This window comes from Phytophthora infestans, genomic scaffold (assembly GCF_000142945.1).
Source record: "Phytophthora infestans T30-4 supercont1.27 genomic scaffold, whole genome shotgun sequence".
Taxonomy (NCBI): Eukaryota; Oomycota; class Peronosporomycetes; order Peronosporales; family Peronosporaceae; genus Phytophthora; species Phytophthora infestans.
Genome location: NW_003303732.1, coordinates 942,518 through 964,675, shown reverse-complemented (window position 1 = coordinate 964,675; position 22,158 = coordinate 942,518). Strand labels below are relative to the sequence as shown.

The window sequence follows — 22,158 nt, the reverse complement described above, 5'->3', positions numbered from 1 at the left end:
AGCGGCTGGCAGCACCACTTTATGGCTCGCCACGGCCTCGAGAGGCGGCGGGACGACGGGGAGATCGGCTCTGTGGATACAATGACAAATGTGACAGTGAAGATTCTGCCCCCAAACACTACAGCGACTATCCAACCTATGGACCAAGGGTCATAGCGTGGTTGAAGCAGCGCTTTAAGGCTGCCCGGACACAAGAGGTAGCTCTAAGTCTACTTGACGAGGACACGGACGCGTACAGTATTGCACCATCCGAAGCGCTTCAGTAGATACGCGATGCTTGGAGCGAGATGCCTTCACAGGGCATTAAAAACTACTGGAGACATGCTGGTTTATACGGTGATAGAAGTGTAATTGACGATCTAGGCAATCCTATCGAGTAAGATATTTATTTTTAATGCAGCACAGTATATTTTTGAGACCTCCTCAATTTGTTTTGACTTACGTAACGTAAACGCCAGTACTTTATTCGTTAATCCATTTTTATTGCCTCTACTCCAGGCGGAATCCCGTTAGTAACGGGCCGTTACCCTAGGTAAAGTTTTGGTACCGAAAGTAAGGTATGACCATGATAGTCGTGGCGGTGATATCCCCCACCGATACTCACATTATCTATAGCGCTCATCTGAATTGACCCTCGACTCACATAAACTTGCGTGTCCGATACACTGACATTTAAATGTGGCTAAGACAGTCATTTCCTGGAATAGTGCCGCAGAGTCTTTTTCCTCATTCACTTCAAACCCAGCGATTCTCTGCTCAAAGTGAACCTTCCGTGCGTTCTAGAAGCAGTAGCAGTGTATTTTTGCGGTTCGCCATGCCACTGTGGGAGACGATGCCACACTTGGAGGGAGTAGATTTGCAGAGCATGCAGTACAGTAAAATACTGTTTTTGTATCTTATTGTAAATAGCTGCTCAGTTATTATTGCTACATATAAGTTAACATTGTATTATAACTAGCCGACTACCGCCGCTACGCGGCGGTAGTTTAGGTTTAATTCTAGAGGTTTGCCTTCCTGCCTCCGCTGCGCTTCGGCGGGATAATTATTGAAAAACCTGCTGAACCCCTGTGTGCCTAAATCGTTTTTTTTAACTCATTAATCTGGGTTAGCATCATATTTCCTGATTAAAATAGTTGGTCTTATGATCTTGAGTCAATATTCTTGACGCAATCTTTTATTATTGTAAGCGATCACTGTATCTTCACCAAAGCCATTTGTACTTCAAATAACATTTAAACAAACGCTACACAATATGTTTACTTTAGCGTCGTGCTCGATATCACGGACCATTTCTGAGCTCACATGATAGAAATGGTCTGTCCAGGTTGCACTTCTTACCCGCTTGTACTGCCTATTTGAGCTTGTAAGTAGCTAAAAATTGTTCACTTCTCACACAAAACTCAATAACAGCTTTAAAATATTCGAATTGTAATATTTTTATGCATGCAGCGTTCATTTTGTGCTGATTCAGAATTAGTCATTAGACACTCGATCCTGTATCAGTTATGATTAAAGCAATGTGTCGCAAGACGCCTTGCTGTTGTTGATGTTGATGGTAGTGCTTTTTGTTTGATAGTTTAACGATAATGGCATGATAATTAAACGTCATTTAGGCTTCAAGTTTATTAGCGTTTCTTTATGGGGTCTACTTAACCAACTATAAGTTACACCTATCGTGTTTTGTTGTTGTCTTGCCACTCCATTTAAAATCGTATCCTACGCCCTTGTCGGTGACACGTTCGCCCGCTAAGTAGTATAGGATTTTGCTGTCTAAACAACTATTAGAAAACAATGGTTTACAGCAGTAACACATATGGGTTCACCTAAAACTAGTTATTTTTATGGATCAAGCGACAGCGTTTATTAGCACAGCGTTGCTCTTACGGCCAGCTTCTACTGAGTTACCTCACACTCAGTTAATAATGAATATTTCTACAACAAAACAGTGGTAGTTATTCTTTTAGTCATTGATATTACGTATAATATACTATGGCCTCGAAAACATGCATTTCTACGTGTACGCTAAGCACCTTGAAGCATAGGAAGCGTCTTTAGGGCCTTTTAATTTGACAATAAGTAGCTCTGTTTAGCACTTAAATACTGAAAGCAACATGTATATTTATTAAAATAGTAAATGTTAATAATACTTCGAAATATTAAAACGATGCCGCCTCCATAATGGATAGTCTTGTGCGAATCTCCATATGTGCTCTGTAAACCACATGAATTTACTTATGTAAGCTACATAATTCAGTTTTAACCAATTGTAGCCGCCTTCGCTCCGCTCGACAGCCAATGATAAAGCTCAAGAACCTGAGCGTTTCGTGTGACGGACGGACAGACACCGTGCTAGCATTGATAGATTAGGACTAGCCGGCCGCCGCCGCTACGCGGCAGAGTGGCATGGTCTGTTGGATGAGGTTGCCGCAAATCTAACCTAATCTTAGTGGCGCGTACTTTGTGAGCGTCGTTCACCCAGTAGATATTGGTTTCGTGTACTTAGCCACTTACCTTTCTTTAGTCACATCCGGCCCCGTATAAAATCGTGGTTTGGAGCGTTTCGGTTACCCCGTACTATAGGTTGGCTGCTGTGTCCTTCAATGGCCCATGCTCTTCCGTGCTCTTCCTGGCTTCGTGGTTCCGTGCTCACCCGTGATTCACGCTGCTTAGTGGGTATACGCTCCCTCTCTGTTGTGTTCATGCTCTTTCGTACGGCCTTGTTCCTGGCTGCTAACTGTTTCCTGCTCTCAAACGTTTACGTGGGCTGCATCGGTTTCGTGGTACATAGTAGTTTCGTGGCCGTTGGCCTTCCATCGCTGGTACGCTAGACGAAGGATACTATTCCGTGGTTTCGTGCCTCCACACAGTCGTGTTGTTCCGTCGCCAGTGTAGCGTGCTCTCCTGGTATGGCTCGATCGACCGCGTTATCACGCAATCATGCAACCGCGGTGTAATTGTGCTGACACATGCTATCGTATACGTGTAATTTATATGCGTTTTTCGTATGTTATCGTGTTCTACAATGGCTTCGTGATCCGCGATGTGCAATCGTGGTATCCCGAAGTTCCCCTGTGATTTCGTGGCTGACACGCTGTCCGTTCAATCGTGTTACAATATACTATCGTCCTTCGTGGTTCGATGGGCTCATACTCAACACTGGTTTCGGGCTCTGTGACTCGGTGATCTTCGGTCTATAACTTCTGTGGTTGCGTTTTCTCCAATGATTTAGTGGTTGGGTCACCGTCCATGCTATCGTGTTATTTCTGGTGTTACAGCTGGTCTGTCGTTTGTGTTATCGTTAGCTACCGTAGTGGCGAGCTCCGTGGATCGCTGAGATTATGTTCTACCCAGGCATTGTGCTCCAAAGATTGATGATTTCCCGTTTCTGGCCTCCCGCAGGCGCAGGTTTGGTCGATTGATTGTGCTCTATGTTTAACCGTGGTCTCGTTGGAGGATTGTTTAGGGCACTCTCGCCGGTACGTATTCTACCGTGGCTTTGAACGTCCGTGCTCTTCCGTAACCCATGCTTTTCAGCAATCTGGGGAATCAATTTTTTAGCTTTCTTCCGTGGTACGTAAACCCCCATCATGTTCTTGTGCTTTCAATTTCTATGGCTACGTGCTCTCCCGCGGTTCGTATCTTTCTGAATAGGTCGTGGCTTTTGTTGTTTTCGTGCCCACCCGTACTTCCTCTTCCACCCCAGCGTGTACATTGTCTGGTTTAATATTCTTTCGTGTTTCGTGCTCTTACTTGAGTTCGTGGTTTTCAGTGGGCCCGCGTCAACGCGATCACCCAGTGCGCTTGATGTACGCTACACAACACATCGGAAAGTACGCCAACTATGCTTTTTCGCACATTACACGCGTGAATACAAACTAACTACCACATCTAAAGTTATAGGTTTGTTTCCCGTGGTGGCGGGGTGGTGTGTGTGGGTGTGCGGACGCCACTATAGTCACATTTGACAAATTCTAGTGATTAAATTAGTAAAAAAAACTTTGTACTTTTATCAAAGGTTGATTTATCCATTACGTATACTACTACTTCAAAACTTTCTAGTTCTAGATAATATTAGTAGTGTTTGTTTTGTTATCTAGCGCTAAATTCACTACATGTCTGTGCGTGCACTACTACTACAAATGGCTGCAAGTAGAAATATGAAAGGTATTAAGAGAAGCGATTTTATGTAAGAAATATTATTTTAAAAGTACTGACGTAGATGAAAATCATATTATAACCAATATTTACTACTAAAGTTCGAGTTTAAGCCGGAAAAATGTCACCATGGCCTTAATTTATTCAACAGCTCCTGCGACGATATCGTACGTGTTTGCTCATTCGCTCCTTCTACTAATGCCAATTAACGCACACACAGGCAGAGCCCTTTGCGTGAAAATGAGAGCAAAATGAAATTTAAACGGTGCTATTAAGTACGATGTGAAGTCCACATACAGTGTGTACAAAACACAATGTCGATTTTAGCTAATGGGGGCCGCCTTCGCTGCGCTCTGCAGCTTTTTAGCGAATCGAGGCCGCCTTCGCTACGCTTAGCAGCCAGTAGAACGCCCGCAATTAGCGTGTGTTCTATTAACCCTATCCTCGGACGGACTTACGGACAATCTGCAACAGTGCTGTCCAGTTGCAAAAAACGGATGGCGTCACTGCAACGTTAAGTTTCCGGCTCTATCCGGGTTCTATTCGAACGGAAATGCCACTTTTGCAACGTTGAGCCAGTATTAGTACTTAATCGGTTATTCAAGGTAAAAATCTCATTGCTGAGAGAAAGGATGTCATGGGCATGAAAAGCTAGAGGCGTTGGCAGGAATTCTATCAGCCATCTAAACCCAAACCCAGACCTTCCTGGGCATTAACCCTACAGGGCCGAGTGAGGTTTATAATAGCCATGCTTGGTCCCAGATAAGTTTGTGATTATCGTCTCCCCTAAAAACGATCATGTAGGAGAACTACGCCAAATTGAGCGTAGTTGAGTAAATAACTAAATCCATTACAGTATGTAATACACATCGTCCGTATACATATTATGTGTACGGACCAAAAGTATACTTCAAAAAGAAATTTGCAGGAACGATCTGCTGATACGGATTGACAATACAAATAATTGCACTACTGTAGTAAAGCGCATCACGCCATATTACCGGTAAATACAGCATACAGTACAGTGCTTGTTCAACCATAAAGTTCATTTCAATTCTTAGGTACTTCTGTTGAACAGTATTAATAGTATTTGAGAATTGAAGAGCAGTCTGTTCGTACTAGAATTGCTGAGACATCTCTTTTCCAACTGTCTGCCACAAAGTTATAAATGTACTGTAGCAAAAGGTACTTGCCAGGTAGCTGCTGCGACAGTTCGTGCCAGTATGAGAAATGTTCATCTATACAAACCGGAAAATTCCTGAATTTCCTAGACTCTTCCTACTGTAGTAATCAGTGCGCGCTTTGACTCAAGTTTGTAGGTTACATTCCTACATGTATCTCTAAGGGCGATCTGATTACCATAATAAATGACAAAAGAGGAGGCAGTGGTTTGAAATACGGGAACATACGCGGTACAAGCGGTAAAGTTCAATTTACACCAAATTCGCTCTACCAAATACAGTACTAGTACCTGTATTGACAACATTAGACTCAGTAGCCTCACCTACTGCATGTAGCACAACATCTGAAGGCGTCAAGTAGCACAAGGCTAGTTTCGGTCGTACTTTAATAGTTAGTTTATCACCAGAGATTCAAGTTCCGAATTGCACAAGTACTGTACGAAAACACATTCACGATGTTCACATTTTATAGCATGTGGTGCTGAAAAGGCAGCTACAGTACCTAGCTAGCCGTATAACTGACAGTCACTTTCATCTTGTTTTCACTAAGGAGACCACTTTTTAACATCAAGATTTGTGACTGTACAGCTGTAGCTGTATCTGGTTCAATCGGAAGAGCCGGTAGATCAGCGTTTCTGCAAGTGTGCACTTTGAGAAACCATTACCGGTACTGTATCCTGATCTCGGATATCTGTGATTTCATAGGCATTCGTAGGTACCGTATGCCCTTCGACTCAAAATACCGACATTCCTATCTCATAGTTTGAGATAGGAATTTCAGATCATTTTGGAGTCACTTAATGGCAATCGTTTAGCTGAATAGAAATGATAGGCCAATCGCAACTCGTCCGTCACTTTGATCGATCGGTGTACTGTACTGTGTTTGTGCCTCGTCCAAATGTGTGTAATCATGACACCAGCTCAGCCGCTCTCGTCCGTTTGTATTCGCTTCCAATTTTTGCACAAGAGCATAAATGCCATTCGTGTTCAGGGGTACTGTAGCACCCCCCTACTGTGGGCAGCCGCTACCCCTGGTCTTGTCGGAGACATGGTTTCGAAGTGATCGGATCTACCGGGTGTCAGCTTTAGCGTATTTCATTGTAGCCTTTAATAACAAGAGGACGTGTCCAATGACGTCCTCCCGTTTGTCATTCCTGTGCCGCTGTTGACGCGGTTGGTGTGCAGTGTTGCTGCTGACGCAGCTTGCCCTTGTAGCTTTTTCAAACGACTTCGACTTTATTAAGCTAAATATTCAATCCTTTCACAAGGTGAATCTGGTACTGTAAAGCACTGTGTTTTCCAATAATGTCTCATCGATTTTAAAGCTCTGATTAAACATGACCGAAGCATAAAACTTAGCTTAAATGTGGTGGAAGAGATTTGTTCTAATATTTGTTATCAAGCTTCCTCTTCGAAAAGTGTCGGCAGATAGACTCGAAGCCCAACCTGTCTTCTACTAGACTTGGATAAAATAAAGCGAGATCGATAAAATTGACAAGGCAAAAAGGACGGACACGCAAACTACTGGTTTTTAAATGTTTACGGGGGTATCTTGATGAGCAAAAACAAACTACTAATCATGCGGCTGGGAATTTGTAAAGTGCTTGCTACATGGACAGCCTCCGTGATGGGCTATGAGATTTGACGTGGGGCTGGTCCAGGCCGCGATGAAAGGCTATAGGAGGCGCACCATTTCCTAATTTTCTCGTCCAACGCCACATCATCGCTGTTTTCCTCTTATAATGCGTGCTTGTGCCATCCTGGTGGTCGCTGCTGCCGCTGTACTTACCGGTTCTACTGCTATATCCTCCACCGATGCTTTGGAGCTGGCTACGCTCTCCAAGACTGCCCAGGACGTCGAACTATCGTCCGTTGCTGCGCAGCCAAGAAGCAACATCCAGCGGCGTTTGAGAAAACATAAGACTGTCAACACCAATAGCGAAATGGAGTACGAATCGGAAGCGGAAGCTAGAGGCTTGGTGCCGGAGAAGCTGACCAACCTCGTGAACAAGTTCAAGAAGGTGGGGGGAGAAGTCATGCTCAAAACCAAGAGCTTGAACCAACTGAAAAAGCTTTCTGAAAAGATGGAGGAAAAAAGTTTGTATGCGCTTACTGATTTGGAGAAGAAGGGATACACTCCTGAAACGCTCAGGGACGCCATCAAGAATACCCCGCCCAAGGGAATGAAGGATGCAGATGCCGATGAGCTAATAAAGTTTTACGATGAGTACTGGAAAATCTTCCATTAATGGAGGGGACTGAAAAAATGAGAAATTGTGGGCGATGTCGACATAGCGGATGGATCACTAGTTTGAAAAATTATGATACCCCAAATAACACGCTTCGTTCTTCATTCATGTGCCGGATTACGTTTGCGTGAGGTACATCATTCGCATTCTTGTACAGTAGAAGTATTACGACATGTCGTCTTAGCCGACAAAATTGCTGAAACTATACTAGAGACGGACGCGCTTGAGCTGGAATCGAGTTTTCTTACCAAGGATAGAGTTGTGAAGCACGAGAAAGACAACAGAAAAGTCGCGTGGGCCAGTGTTGTCAGATCTGGTGTTGATATAGTCGATGATGGCACCAGCAAGAATCATGATAACTTACAGTTAAACAAGGTGGACGGGAATATATTTTGGGGGTATATTACGGCTGTGGAAACATAAACGAATATTGTTTTCTTTGACGATCAATAATAATTGCAATATTGAAAAGCTAGATGTTGGATATTCCAATAAATTGGCCATTTTATGAGAAGTTGACATTAATACTACATATAGTACTATTAATAGTACTTCAGGTAGAAAAATTCATGAACCTAAATGTCGATGAAGATGTCCTTAAGCTGTGAACCGTCATATTTTAAATTTGACGGTGAGAATCCAAGAACCTGGATGTTATATTTCCAGGCTTTGTACTCGCTGGTATGTTGACAATACAGTAGTCATCAGCCGATATTCTCAGCTCTCATAAATGCTTGTCCTTTGCCTGCAATGAGAAAGTAAAAGGTTCTGCTGCGCGTGTGCTAGACCATTGGCGGTTACTGACGTACACCGGAAATGGACCCTTCTCTGTAGACTGCAGAGGCCCAAAAAATAGCAGCCATTGCGACCCTGAACTAAATTTGTGATTATTGCAATTCTTCCTTAATATTAGACCTGTAAGTGATCTGCAATAGACCCTTTGTACTTTTAAAGTATTCTGAAGTAGTAATTCTTGAAGAATGGATCCTGGTCCTCCCCGACAACACGTACGATGCTTGAGCTGCTAAAAGAACCTTGAGAACTGAGGTTGCTGTATATGTCGGACTCGTCCATCGCTCTTTGGCACTACAATGAGTGGACTCTACCGCGCCGGAACACCTGCTGAACCAGGAGTACTAGCGAGGTTCGGGCTTCTGCTGCTGACTCCTTTTCACGAGGAAACTACTATTCTTGCTAATCAAGAAATCCAATTTCCTCGCATACGCAGTCGTGGGGGCATCATCATACATATATTCAGTAAGAGCTAACGGATTAATTTCAACTCATGTGGAGTTGAAGACCTCCAATTGTGAGGATCCGGAAGCTCTACTGAAGTCGGCGCATGTGTCTTGAGCCACTGACGATCCTGCGGTGGCCCGAGCTGTTCAGCACTCGGAGTGTCGGCACGCCGCGCTGATTAGTCTTGGAGCCTCGAAGGCGAATGTGCACTGTTGAAGCCTTGTGTGCTCGCGTGGTGGCGACACCTTGATGATTCAGCACGACGATGTCCTCGGCGTTGAGGGTAAACCACGAAAAGCTTATCCTATTAGAAGCGATTTCCGAGCGCCGTAATAAAAAGAAGAAAGACAAACACAACCATAGCGCTTGATCGGAAGGGTTGGGCAAATCGAGAGCATCGAAGCAGCTCTCCAGCATTTGGAGAGATACGGGGGCTTTGTGCGTAGCTGGCTGGTCGAGACGATTGATGCCCTTCAGAAGCATGCGAATTTGTGTGTTGTCGCTCGGGAACGCCATGTTGGCGGCCAGGAAAAAATATCGTATACCGTGTAGTGTAGATGCAATAGTTGAGCCACGCGCGGGTCGGCCAGAGCCGTAGCCGACCTGTAGACCATGAATTGCGAAATCGGTGATGAACTGAACTTGGTCGCCCAATGTGTAGCTGCGTAGCGTAGGGTCCACCCCGTTGCGAGTTGCCCAGGCATACCACGCGCTTAGCGCGCTGCGGTATTTGCCGTAGGTTGATGCCGCGACAGAGTGGGCTCTGAGATAGAACGCCAAATCGCTTCCAGACCCGACACGTCTGTTGTCAGAGTAGCCTGCGTCCAGTCCAATGTTAGTTTAGCAAATAGAGATGCATGTTGAGCGCTAGATGTTACGCGAGAGCCCGCGTCAGCAATCCGGTTGTCTACACCGGCCACGTGAACGGCAGAGAACCGGAGCCTGTATTCCGCTTCCCAGTAGCCAAGCAGTCTAATGACGGTTTGCGCTCTGGGATTGCGGGACGACATTTTGTTCTGCCATGCCACCGCCGACGTGTTGTCGATGCGGAATTGAACATACACAATGCCGCTGCTGCCCGAACGTTGTTGTCTTGACCAGGCTGGACCCCATGTGTGCACTGCAAAGGCGCAGTAGTTCCCTGTGTTTAATATCGAAACCGACGGTGGAATCAAGTTTCGATGCGTCGATCATCTGACGCTCATCGCTGGAGAATGTGTATTGGAGCACCATTTGTGCCGTTGAAACCAGAGCACAGAGGCCACTGTCGGAAGCGTCCATTTCCACAATGGAGTCTGGTCGGGGCGCATTGTGGAAGTATTGTAGGGGAACGCCGTTGGGTAGCGGGGAACGTAAGATGTAGGACCTCCAGCACAGGTCCTGGCGCATGTCCGCGCTAACAGGCACCCGATCCCATCTGCGAAGCTGGTTTTCTTAACGGCGTAGGCGATGTAAGAATGGGCGAGCGGGGCGGACACACGTGGCTACGTGACGTAGACGACCGAGTAGTGAGCGATATTCGGACCGACTGAGGGACGTAGTGGTTAACGCCGCTGCCACGCACGCTTTGGCTTTCTCTATCGTCTTCCGGGGCATGGCGACGTGACCGATCTCAGTGTCAAAGATAAGACCGAGAGCCTTCTGTCGACTACTCCAAGGCGTGAATTTGGCTTCATTAATAGCCGCGTGACCGAGTACGGTGATCATTGCGTGACGAAGTGACTGCTCCGTGTCGCTGCAATTGTTGCCAATATCGGCTGCCACGTTGATGTGGTCGTCCACCCAGTAGTAGTTGAACACGCCTGAAGGTTGATGCGGGGTGACGGAGTTCCCGTGTACATGAGCGATCGCTCCGCCGACAATTTCGTCCGGCTGTTTAGCTGACGCGAATGTGGAGGTATTCAAGTCAACGCATGTATTTGGGAATCATAAAAAACTTTGAAACTTATAATCACGGTATGGGCCCACTGAAATTTTTTTATTAAATCTGGTCGATTTGCAATGGTTTATTATTGGCTGTCGAGCAGGTCTACTTCTAAAAGCATACAAAGATCAAATCAAATGCTGGTAGAAATGTATTAGTGTTTGTTTAATAGAGAAGTTTATTATTGAGATCGAACATATCAAAATTGGATAAATAATAATGATTAAAATGCCACAATGCACCATATTGTTTAGTTCATTATCCGATCCCTGACCTACAAATACAACCGGAAATGTAGGCGCTAGAATACAGCAATACTGATATCGATATTTTTCTGTTTTACCAACGTCGCATTCAATCCATGTGTCTCACTCAGCCCAACTTTTTTAAGACATCCTGCAAAGAAAAATTATTTGAATTTAGAGTCCAGTGGTATTTACCGGTCGTGCCCAAGAAAATTACATGGACTTGTACCGCCATGTCCACCGGGTTCGTTGTGATACACTAGATGATATGTCGTGTGCGCTAAATGTACTTGATCAAAAATATACATCCCTTCTTCAGCGACAGGAAGGACGACTGTTGAACGCGGTCGTATAGAGGTTGCTCGAATCGACTGGCAAGTCCAACTTTATCACGTTCGTTGTGGAGAAGCAGGAGGTGTCGGAACAAGTTTGCCAAGCGGTCATTCTATCGCCTGTTCCGTTGCTTCTGCCCTTGGTATCTGCGTGTTCCTGCGGTGTGTCTTGGCTTTCAGCCATACCGTATTACGCTCCGTCTCAAAGATACAAAGTTATCGCCTTTCTTGCGAGCTGCAACAGGGCAAGAATCCGCCAGTCGCTCGGATATCCCTCCCCATCATGCCCTGAGCCACTGGGAGGCGACGGCAGTGTGACGTGAGGGTTCACCAAGGCAATCACATAGAACAGAGTGACGTCTGTTGAGACATGCACTGTATTGTTTAATGCAAACGGAGCGAATGGGGGCATCTGGGTTCAGCGTTTGGGCGCCTTAGCTCATACGCCTCGGAGAATATCCTCTACAACGCAATTTACGCGTTCGAGTTTACCGTCAGGCTGCAAATGATATGCTGTGAACAAGTACAAGCGAGTGCCGAGCACCCTGAAGAGGGACGCCGAGAACTTCACGTTGAACCGCGGGTCTCTATCCGGGTCCATTGCCCCAGGCAAGCCATATTGGCGAAAGGCGCAGTCTAAAACAGCAAAGCTGTACTTTCACCATCAATGGTGGCCAGGCCCGCAGCTTAATGAGCCATCTAGCTCAATCGGTCTACGAAGGCCACAATACCCGTATTTTCCGCCTTATCTTTGGGAAGACCAGCCCAAAGTCCATTTTTGTGGACTGCCAACGTCCCTTGGGGAGAGGCAAACTCGCTACCGCCGCCGTGCTCGGTGCGGGCTTCATTCGCTGACACGTCTCACATGTGCGTCAATAGGTATCGACCCATTTATACGCCTTGAGCCAGCAGTACATCTAACGCGTGACGGTATGAGCCCAAACCCATAAGGTTAGATCTGATATCAAGTGTGTATGCTCTGAAGAGGTCTGAGGCTAGCCGCCCTAGATCGAGATGGGTCGGCCTAGATCCAAGTGAGCAAGTACGATCTAACACGATCTGGTGGCGACGCGAAGATTACGCCACGAATCGGGAAAAATTTAGTTGAATAGCAACTGGGTGGTGGTGAAAGGTAACGGAAAGCAGATAGCCAGCTATGTAAAGGTCATCAAGTGACTGTGTAGGAGAGTATGGCAGGCGGAATAAGCCTTAACCATAAATCAGAACGTAATTCGCATTGGACGTCGCAAGTGCCCTTCTACGCCCGTAGCAACCGAACAGCTTTGACCGTACGAGGTTGTCGGAAGGATAAGTGACAGAGGGTTGCGGTTGCCAGTTAATACATTAGCCAGATCATACAACCTTTGTGGGCTGGCCAACAAATGCATACTCAGATCAACCGGATTTACTACTTGGTCGGGCGGTTCTCTATGCTGCTCAACACCCACGTTCCCGCTATAGAAAGTGGCAAGTACGACGCAAAGGAACCCAAGGAAAGGAAACCCACCGGCAAGGCGATTCCAAGGCGAGATCGCTGATCATGGCCGTTAGATCCAGCAAGGTTGCATGACTCGCTTGTAATCGGGAAGTAACGTCAGACGTCGACGGAAGATCTTACTAATCCACCTTATCCTCGTGTGTCGCCAGTGAACTTAAGACCCCCCTTTGTACGCTTCATCAGTCTTCGACGGAGAAAGTTCAGCGAGTCCTCGAAGAACCCCTTTTGTTAGTTTGTGTTTGAGCTCTAGTTGGAAGTCGGATCTAGCAATCTCGCAGATTTTCGGATCCCGCTACACCACAGAGTCCCAATCGTTTTTAGTGGGCTGGGGGCGCCCGTACACGCAACGCCTTCCTTTTTCGGCCTTAAACAAAATGCAACTACTCGCACGATCGGCTTCCACGACAAGCGGCACACCAGCTCTGTATGCCGTCCCAGCAAGTACTGCTCGTGCGCGATCGCCCGAGTCTAAATCAGGCGCTGGAACTAGCAGCACTACCCACATTCTAGCGCTCCACGAACACCGTCCAAGACTTGTCCAGTGACCGCTTGGTCAAGTCTTGCACTGCTGTTACAGTCTCGCTGCGCGTGGCGCAGTGGTGCTCAACTCATTTGGCATAACTGCGTCGTCCAGGGGTCTTCCCAGCCGCTGTAGTTGTGATGACGCCATCGCCGCCGTGCTACTGGTTTCATGCGCTCTGTCGTGTGCTCGCTGCAGGCGACTTCGCTGTGCACACGTCTTTCGTCGCCATCACTATCACCATCGTCGCAATTCCAACAACTAAAGCTGTCAATTAAGTTTAAGTTTGAAATTGAATAATACGTATTATTAATAATGTACTACTGATATATCGATCATACCTCGTACAGCACGTGCACAAGTTCGGGTCATGTATAGCAATTTAATCATGGTCAGGAGGTTGTGTGGTGCTTGTTAAAATTTAGTGAAAAATTCTTCAAATTTGGAATTTTTGAGAAAATCACACACTTCCCTATTATTAAGCTATCATTCATGCTGCAATGATATAGATCTGTTCCACTGAATATATATATATATATAGATCTGAAGGACCTCTATTTTTTTACAATTGTTTTAAAACCCGGAGCTATTTCAGGTACTTAAGTTCTCTACTGATGCCTCTCTAAAATTAACTACCAATGATTTCATCTGGGAGGAAATCTTTTTTGTTGTTGTTAATAAATTGTTGCCACATGTTTTCCAAAGGCATTGCTGCTCTTATTGAACATTAAAATATTTCAGGTCTGACGCTCCAAGTTTAGCTGAAGACGCCACGATTGCTTTTATTACCTGAAAACTTAAAAAGACCCCTTCGCTGTTGTGCGCAACATGAAAGTGAGAAATATACTCAAGGCTATATCAAGGAACTATGTGCACACTACACGTTCACCGGTTAATCAACCGCGCCCCACAGGTCTATTGATTGGTCCGAATAGTAGAACTAAGTAAACATGTGTTTGTTTTCAACATTGTCGCCTCGACACTTCTGTCGTAGTACGTGGGGGTCTGGTCTCCGGTCTTTCCATCATTGATCCCCCCCCCACACCCCATCGGCTCAAGCTTTCTGAATCACTCGGCGTCGATGCGTTCGACCTTCCCCCTTAGTTCCTTCATCCTTGTAGCGCTTGCACGATAGCCGCTATTTTCGTCAGCCTGTCAATAGCCAGCTTAACCCTATTGCTGCCGTTGCCACAACAACCCTGCAATATACTTGGTTTTACAGATTTTATTTTGAACGAATGATGTGGTTTGCGGGAAACCAAGCATATTGCTGGGTTTTACTACAATAATTGCAATAATTATCGGTAAACCTAAGCAATATGATATAATATGCTGCGGGGTGCGGAGTAAAACCCATCATATATGCATGTTTTACATTTTACTGTGGAATATTTATCATACAAAATACAAGTTAATTTCCGGCAGCAATAAGGCTGATGGAGAAACCCAGATCACCCAGTAGATCCTTCGACTTGGCTAGCTCTTGGGCACCCACTGTCGCAGCGACGTACTCCGCCTCCGTTGTCGATTAGGTCATAGAACTATGCTTCTTGCGCTGCCGCGACGCCGTCATTCCATTCACTTGGGCTGGTGCCGCGCTCATAGACTTGTCTGCATTCGCGTCGGCTGCGAAGTGGGGGTCCGTGTAAGAGCACAGTCGTTGTGATAGTCCCTTAGCCTAGTGGTCGTCAGACATTTCCAATTTGTGCGAAAGGGTGCCGCTCAGGTACATGGCGATGCGCTTAGCCAGCTTCCAGTCCGCCATCGTTGGCGCATGGGTCCGTCGTGTAGTTCTGTCTATGGCCAACATGATGGCTGGGCGCTTGGACCCCGCGGCCCCCATCAAACTTCCCACTAGTGTTGAAAGCTTGTCATCGTCGGTTCTGCCGACGCCATCGCTTTGTCGAGGCGGCCAAATCCGCCTCTGCTAGAGCGTCCCCTCCGCTCAGCGATTGTACCGAGTCCGCCTTTTCCAACCCGAACTTGGTAAGCCTCTAATAGATATAAGCTTTTTGATCAAGCTTAAAAAAACTAAGATCGTCGTACGACACGCGCATTCTTAGAACGTTGCAGGCAACACACTGATATTTGCACTCAAGGACAGACATGTTGGTGAAGAACTGAGAAATCTTGCTGTATTCCGTACCAGTGACAAGTACATCGTTCAAATGATTACCTCCGCCGACAGCCTTTACGTACAATCCCACATTCGTAATTAACCCGAGCTTGGTAAGTACGCAATGCTGGTCCTCGTGCCAGAGGCTTCCTGCTTCAGACCGTACCGACTCTGATCGAGAAGCAGACCAATTTGCCCACTCTATCAGCTACGAGTGCCGTGAGATCGCCATCCGTCATGACAAGTCCGTCGGGATAAAATTGCACAATCATGATGCCCTCCTTTGTTTTCGCTTTTACGTACTCCTTTGGAATGTCTACGTGTCCGCCGGGAACATCCCATGGAGCGCTATGACGAAGATGAATTTGACACCAGCCGTCGCAATCTCAGCGGCAAAAAGGAGAAAGAAGTTGACGCCAAGATCTTGCTCTTTACCGCAGGAGACTAGTCGAGCTTTGTACCGCTAGATCAAAATCGCGCCTGGTCGCTTCTTCTTGTGCACCCACTTGGTATGCAGCACACGGTGGCATGCTCATGTTGTAGGTCTGTTGAGCTGCGAGCTTTTCCGGCCCAGCTTTCGCCCACACCGCACTCTCATCACATTTCAGCGCCTGTCAGTAGCTCTCTGGTTTCAGTGTATCCGCTTGTGGGCTAGCGCTCTTGACTTCAGATACGGTCAAAGCCACGGAGCTGCTGTGAAGCCTCGACTTGCTGACCTCCATGTTTTCATCTACCTCAGCGACTTCCGGATAGAGCAACGAGATATGGTAAGTGTGGTACGCACTGTCGGTGGTATCGTAGTCGTAGTTGCTTAAACAGTCGGTGCCTTCACATTGGGTTTCTCCTCGAGCATGCAGATATTCTGCACATAACGCGTGACGTTCACCTTTGTTTCGAAGGCAGTTGCACTTCGTATCCCATTGTCGATTCATACTTGCCGACAATTAAGCTCTCACACGACCTCTTCTTCATGGTGCAAAGGCCAGGGTCACGAAACTCTGAGCACTGGGGTTCGAACACGCCGAAACGTCAATTTCGTTTGAACTGACAGTGGGGGAGAGTATCAAAACGTGGATTTCTTTTCCAAAGCAAATTAAGTGGATCGTCGGGTGTCTGAGGTCGTAAATCAAGCTGCGAACGGCAAAGCGGAGCAGATGTACTACAAGATGTTTAACATGATTCAGTACATGGTGTGAGGGGCAGGATTGAAACTGTGTTTCGGGGGCGTCGCGGATGAGTACGCCACGTGCGTGCTGAACAATACCTCGTTACGCTCCAATGAGGATCGGAAGTCGTCCCTTGAGGTGTAGACTGGCCAAGCACCAAACCTTCGTGGTATCGCTGCTTGAACAACAAGTACATCTGGTCCACGACGAGCCACATCATCGGCTGCGTAGTGCATACGACTTTAATTGCGCGGAACTTCCTGTTTTTCATTTGATCATCAATATATTTGCCGTTTTTAACAAGCTATCCGGAACATCGCAATTATGTTGTTCGCGGACACTTTCTTGCCGATACCCCTATCACGGCCGAGTCTAGAAGCACGTAAGTCTGCGTTTTATCACCAAAAACAATTATGGCTACCTCTGCGTGTGATTAATCGGACAAAAACCATGCTGGAAAATGCAGTTGTATTTAAAATGCAGACGTATCGCCCGTAATTCCGCTTCGAAAAATAAGAACCGATCTTTATTTTTTTACTGATTACATAGTCCAGACAATCCTTTGAATTTCGCGTTAGAATCTAGAGCGGTTGAAGGCGGCTTTGTATTACAGCTGAGAGACCCAGACGGAGTGGTCCAGGTAGAGCTGGACAAGCTCGAGGGTTTTGTGAGTGGGTTTTCATACGAAGGATGAGCTGTGTAGCCCGGGAAAGACATCGAAAAAGTTGCGTGGACCCCAGTGTTGACAGATCTGGTGATGATACAGTTCATAATCGCACCAGCGAGAATGACATAACCTTTGTCATAGTGGGCGGGTGAAAATTTTCTGGAGAGAGGCTTGCGCGACAGTTACGAGAGAGCTGAGGCATATAGATCGTAGTTGTGTTCTCATTTCGCCAGCAATCAAAAATTATTTAATGGATTATACTGATCCACACTATAGTATCTGAAGCTCTAGATGTGAGCCTAAACGGGACTTGTTAATACACTCAGTGTCTAGTGATAGCTTTACCGCCCAGTGTGCGTTTTGTTTTCTACTTTTCCTGTGTGCATGTAGTAGTGCTCTACAGGCTATAGCTTATTTCAATATTCACAATTTAAATGCTGGATACTGCAATCTCTTTACTACCTTACATGCATTCAGTAGAATAGTAGCACCGGGCATTTCACTACAGCGTATGCTCGACTGGGCTTGTGACCTGTAATATACCCTTCGTACGTCTAAATAATTAATGTTTGACGAATGGATTCTATCCGTCCCCGACAAAACATACGATGCATGCTGCTCGGATATGTTCGTCCGGTTATTTAGCTGACCCGAATGAGGAGGTATTCAAGCCAGCGCATGTTCTTAGGGATTGGAAATTTCTTTCAGCCAACTATTACCGAATGGACCCACTCAATAAAAAAAATATTGAACCTGGTCGTGTTGCAGTGCTTATTATTGGCTGTCGAGAAAGTCTACTTCTAAAAACATACAAAGATCAAATCAAATGCTGTAGTAATGCATAAGTGGTTTTTTATGGGAAAGTTTATTATTGAGATCGAACATATGAAATTGAATACTTAATAATGATTAATACGCCACAATGCACTCTATTGTTTTTTCTTTATTGTCCGATTCCTGGCCTACAAATACAACCGGAAATGTAGGCGCTAAATACAACTATACTGATATCTATTAGCTTCTTTTTTTTTACCAACGTCGCACACAATCCATGTGTCTCAGTTAACCCGATTTTTAAGCCATCCTGCATAAAAAATATATATGAATTCAAAATGATATTCAACGGTCGTGCCCAAGAAAATTACATAGACTTGTACCGCCATGTCCACCAGGTTTGCTGTGGTGCACAATGTGATATGTCGTGTGCGCTAAATGTTTTTAATCATCGATATACATCCCTTCTTCAGCGACAGGAAGGACGACTGTTGAGCCCTGTCGTATAGAGGTTGCTAAAATGCGACTCCCAAGTCCGACTTTATCACATTCGTTGTGGAGACGCAGGAGGTGTTGGGAACAGCCGAGCGGTCGTTCTATCGCCTTACCCGTCTGCTTGGAAGAAACCCGGGTCCGTGCGGGCTCGGTTGGCAGCTGCCGAGCTTCGATTGCGATGCCTACCTCGCAGAGCCACAGGCTCACTTTGAACATTTGCAAAGGCTGAGCTGAGCAGCTTCTTTCAATTACGAGGAGATGTGGGTTCCGTTTTCATGAACCAATATCTCGTCCCCAGTCTACGTATGCCACCACCTTCACTCTTATTGCAGCGAGGCTGGCGTATCTTTAGCGCCAGAGGGAGACGTTCGACTCGAAGAGTCACTAATACGAGTGTTCTTTATCCAAAGGACGCTAACAGCCCACGACTAGAAGTTAATACGTAAATTTATGCTTCAAAACCAGAAGTATTGTATTTGCTTTATATTGCGACCAAACCGCCTAGGAGTAAATGTATCGGTTTATCTAGCATAGTAAAACCTAATCAAACGCATGACGTGTGGCTTTCAACCAACGTACTGAGATGCCTTGTAAACGCTCCGGGTGTTTCGATCCCCTATGTGGTGTAGCGGGATTAGCAAAATCTGCGAGATTGCTGGATCCAACTTACCAACAGTGCCCAGATACCGACTAGCGGAGGGGGTCCCCCGATGATCCGTGTTCTGCTGAACTTTCCACACCTTGTGTACCCGTCGGTAGGGCGGGACCTTGCTCTCTCGGTAACTTCCGAAGAGTTCAAGTGGTGAAGCTTAAGTGTCTTATCGAGACGTGGGGATGGGGTGGAGCAGCAGTGGTAAAATCTTCACTCTGCGTCCGTGGTTAGTTCTAGATCCTAAGCGAACATTCGAGCTTAAGTGAATCCAGGGCCTAGATCGTGGATCTGGCCGTAGGGTTGCCTTGCGGGTGTGTTCCCTTGCCTTTGCGTCGTACTTGCCGTCTCCTGTGACGGGATCTTGGGAGTTGAGATCTACTTGGGTATACCCGGCCAAGTAGTAAATCCGGTTAACCTGTCGGATCTGCACGTGTAAAGGAAAAGTTCACTAGATTGTAGGATCTCGCCAATGTATTATCCAGTTATCACTACGAACACTAGATTCGCAATTCCCAACCTTCTACGAGCTCGTACGGCCAATGTAGTTCCGATTCTTGAGGGCAGGAAGGCACTTGTTTGTGATACTGTGCAAATTGAAGTCTGTATTGATACTTAAGCTTATACCTGCCTGGATTTCTACCTTGTATGTCTTTACCTGCTAATTCCCTTACCAGTCTCGGCTGCATGCCCTTTCTCTCCTTGACCCATCATCCCAGCTGTATTATCCTCAAATCCACCGGATCCATGGCGTAATCATTATGGTCGCCATATTGTGAGTACACTCATCCGGATCCAGGTCGCTGTAAGTGTACACTCGTCATGGATCTGAGTTCTCTAATCCTCGAACATCGTCTTGTGACCGTCTGAGATCTCCATTGTCCCACGAAAGTTTGAGATCCACTACATCCACCATCGCTGTATCCTGAATCCAGGTCCCTCTATGCGGGATCCTTACCTCCTTGGATCCGAACTCGGAAGTATGGCATCTGGGACACATCGTGGTGGATCTTGCCTTCTCGTTAGTTGTGGATACTATATCCACCTTCCGATGAGACCCACCATCGTTCCTTCATAGGATCCACACTCGATCTGCCAGTACATAGTATATCCCATATCCACCTAAGTGAACTCAGGTGAGGGTGGATCCGAGTTGTTCCTTGGTGGATCTTGCCTTCCCATATGTCACCCATACCAGATCCATCTTCAATTCATACGGTATGCTGCTCATCATGGCCAATCCACCTCAGGCAACGTGCACCCGCGCCTGGCGATCCAAATCCTCTCTAATCACTTGAAATTGTCACTAATTCAGGATAATGACCCCTTGTTAGGTCCATTCTCTTATTTTTTAGAAAGCACTTCACCACACCTATGTGTTCCACATCATGAAACTCCATTACCCCACCCATTAAGATGAGACCATTCCATTCTCGATACTTCCTCAACAAGGTCATGTCTTGTCAAGTCGGAGAAGGCCACTAGACCCCTTCCGCGTTATTCAGCTCTGTGAGCTTACCAACGCTTTCGCATTCACGATACCTTGCACCTCGAAGTAAGCCCACGGCTCCTCGTCTCCAGCGCGTCGAATTACTCCTGCTCCGACGGTCTCAGAACCACGGCTGCGCTCTGCAACTGCTCCATAAGCGGTTTTTTATGTGGCGGAGTACCACCAAGAGTATCATCGCCGACAGTGACTATGTTACATGAGCTGTCAACGCAAGAGAGAAAAACTCGATGGTTAGAGTCGCGGGCGCCGCTTTAAGGTAATGACGCTCGTTTCTTCGATCCCGAAGCGGACCAGGTCGACTACGACGAGCCCATGTGTAGCGAGTCCCTCACCAACCCAACCTGTCCGAGGTTGCACAGCGCTACCGTGTCGTCTCCAGCAGCCTCGGTAAGGTCTAGCCACTCCGCGCGACGTGATCACTCAAATCTCATTCGGGCGCTGCGCCTCCGCTATCATCACGATACGACGTGGAATATCGATACGATTACAACGTCATTATAGCTAACCAGGACGAGGCCCAAGGCCTTCGGCTGTCTGATAATGAAGAACCAAGACGGGGCCCAAGGCCGTCGGCTGTCTGATTTTGAATAACCAGGACGAGGCCCAAGGCCGTCAGCTGTCGGTCGTTCCCATCCGGGGTCCGGCCACTGGTACTCACCTCACGCCGTGACTACGGCTTCTAGACGCGGAACGCTGCAGAAGCCACCCGCATCGCTGCGCCGCAGCCGCTGCACACGTATGCGTGTGGTCCTGCGGCCTCTACAGCTGATGAGCAAGTGCAGTGTAGTGATACTTGACTCCACAAGTCACAACACCTCGGTAGTATCAGGCGCGCTTGCCAATTACAGCCCAACCTTCAACCTGTTCTCTCCGTGCAAATCATTACGGTTGTTTTCAACTCTGGGAAGTCCGAGCGTGGTTACCAAGCACAATTCCGAAGCTGGGCTGAGATAGCCCAACGGCTCCCTTGTCTTCAAGCTAATTTCTCTGAAACCAATATTCGTCTTAAGAGACGTTTGCGCTTAGACTTCGGTAAGCCGAAAGCGCGCCATCAACTCTCGGGACCATGTTCCCATCATCACGATGCATCACCGCCTCCAGTTCATGCTCCGAGCGCCGCTTAATATTACGAGCCGGCTGCTGCAACCACTGGTCGGAGCCTGAGCTCTGCTACCTACCTGTCATCCCCGCATTCTAGCGGCGGGAAGCGCTCGGTGCCTGACGACACGGTCGTACGCCGTAGCGACGAGGCAGTTGGTGTGCCCGATCAAAAGCGTCGAAGACGTCAGGGCCGTCCTGTCGGAGGACAATCTCAAACTCCCAAGCGTTTTGTAAGTGAGGATAAGCCCTCCACTTCACAAAGTACTGCGTACGACCAGGCGCCGGCGTCTCGTTACATGGCGTTCCACATGGTAGTGGAATTCGCCGTGCTCGTCGG

General features: G+C 46.8%; 1 protein-coding gene across 1 annotated transcript; it reads left to right on the top strand.

The window, feature by feature from the left end:
* Positions 1-7,078: 7,078 nt before the first annotated feature.
* PITG_12737 (secreted RxLR effector peptide protein, putative) lies at positions 7,079-7,585 on the top strand (the record flags this gene model as incomplete). Its single annotated transcript, XM_002900083.1, has 1 exon — positions 7,079-7,585. One exon carries the CDS (start codon positions 7,079-7,081, stop codon positions 7,583-7,585), a length of 507 nt encoding a protein of 168 aa, XP_002900129.1.
* Positions 7,586-22,158: the final 14,573 nt, after the last annotated feature.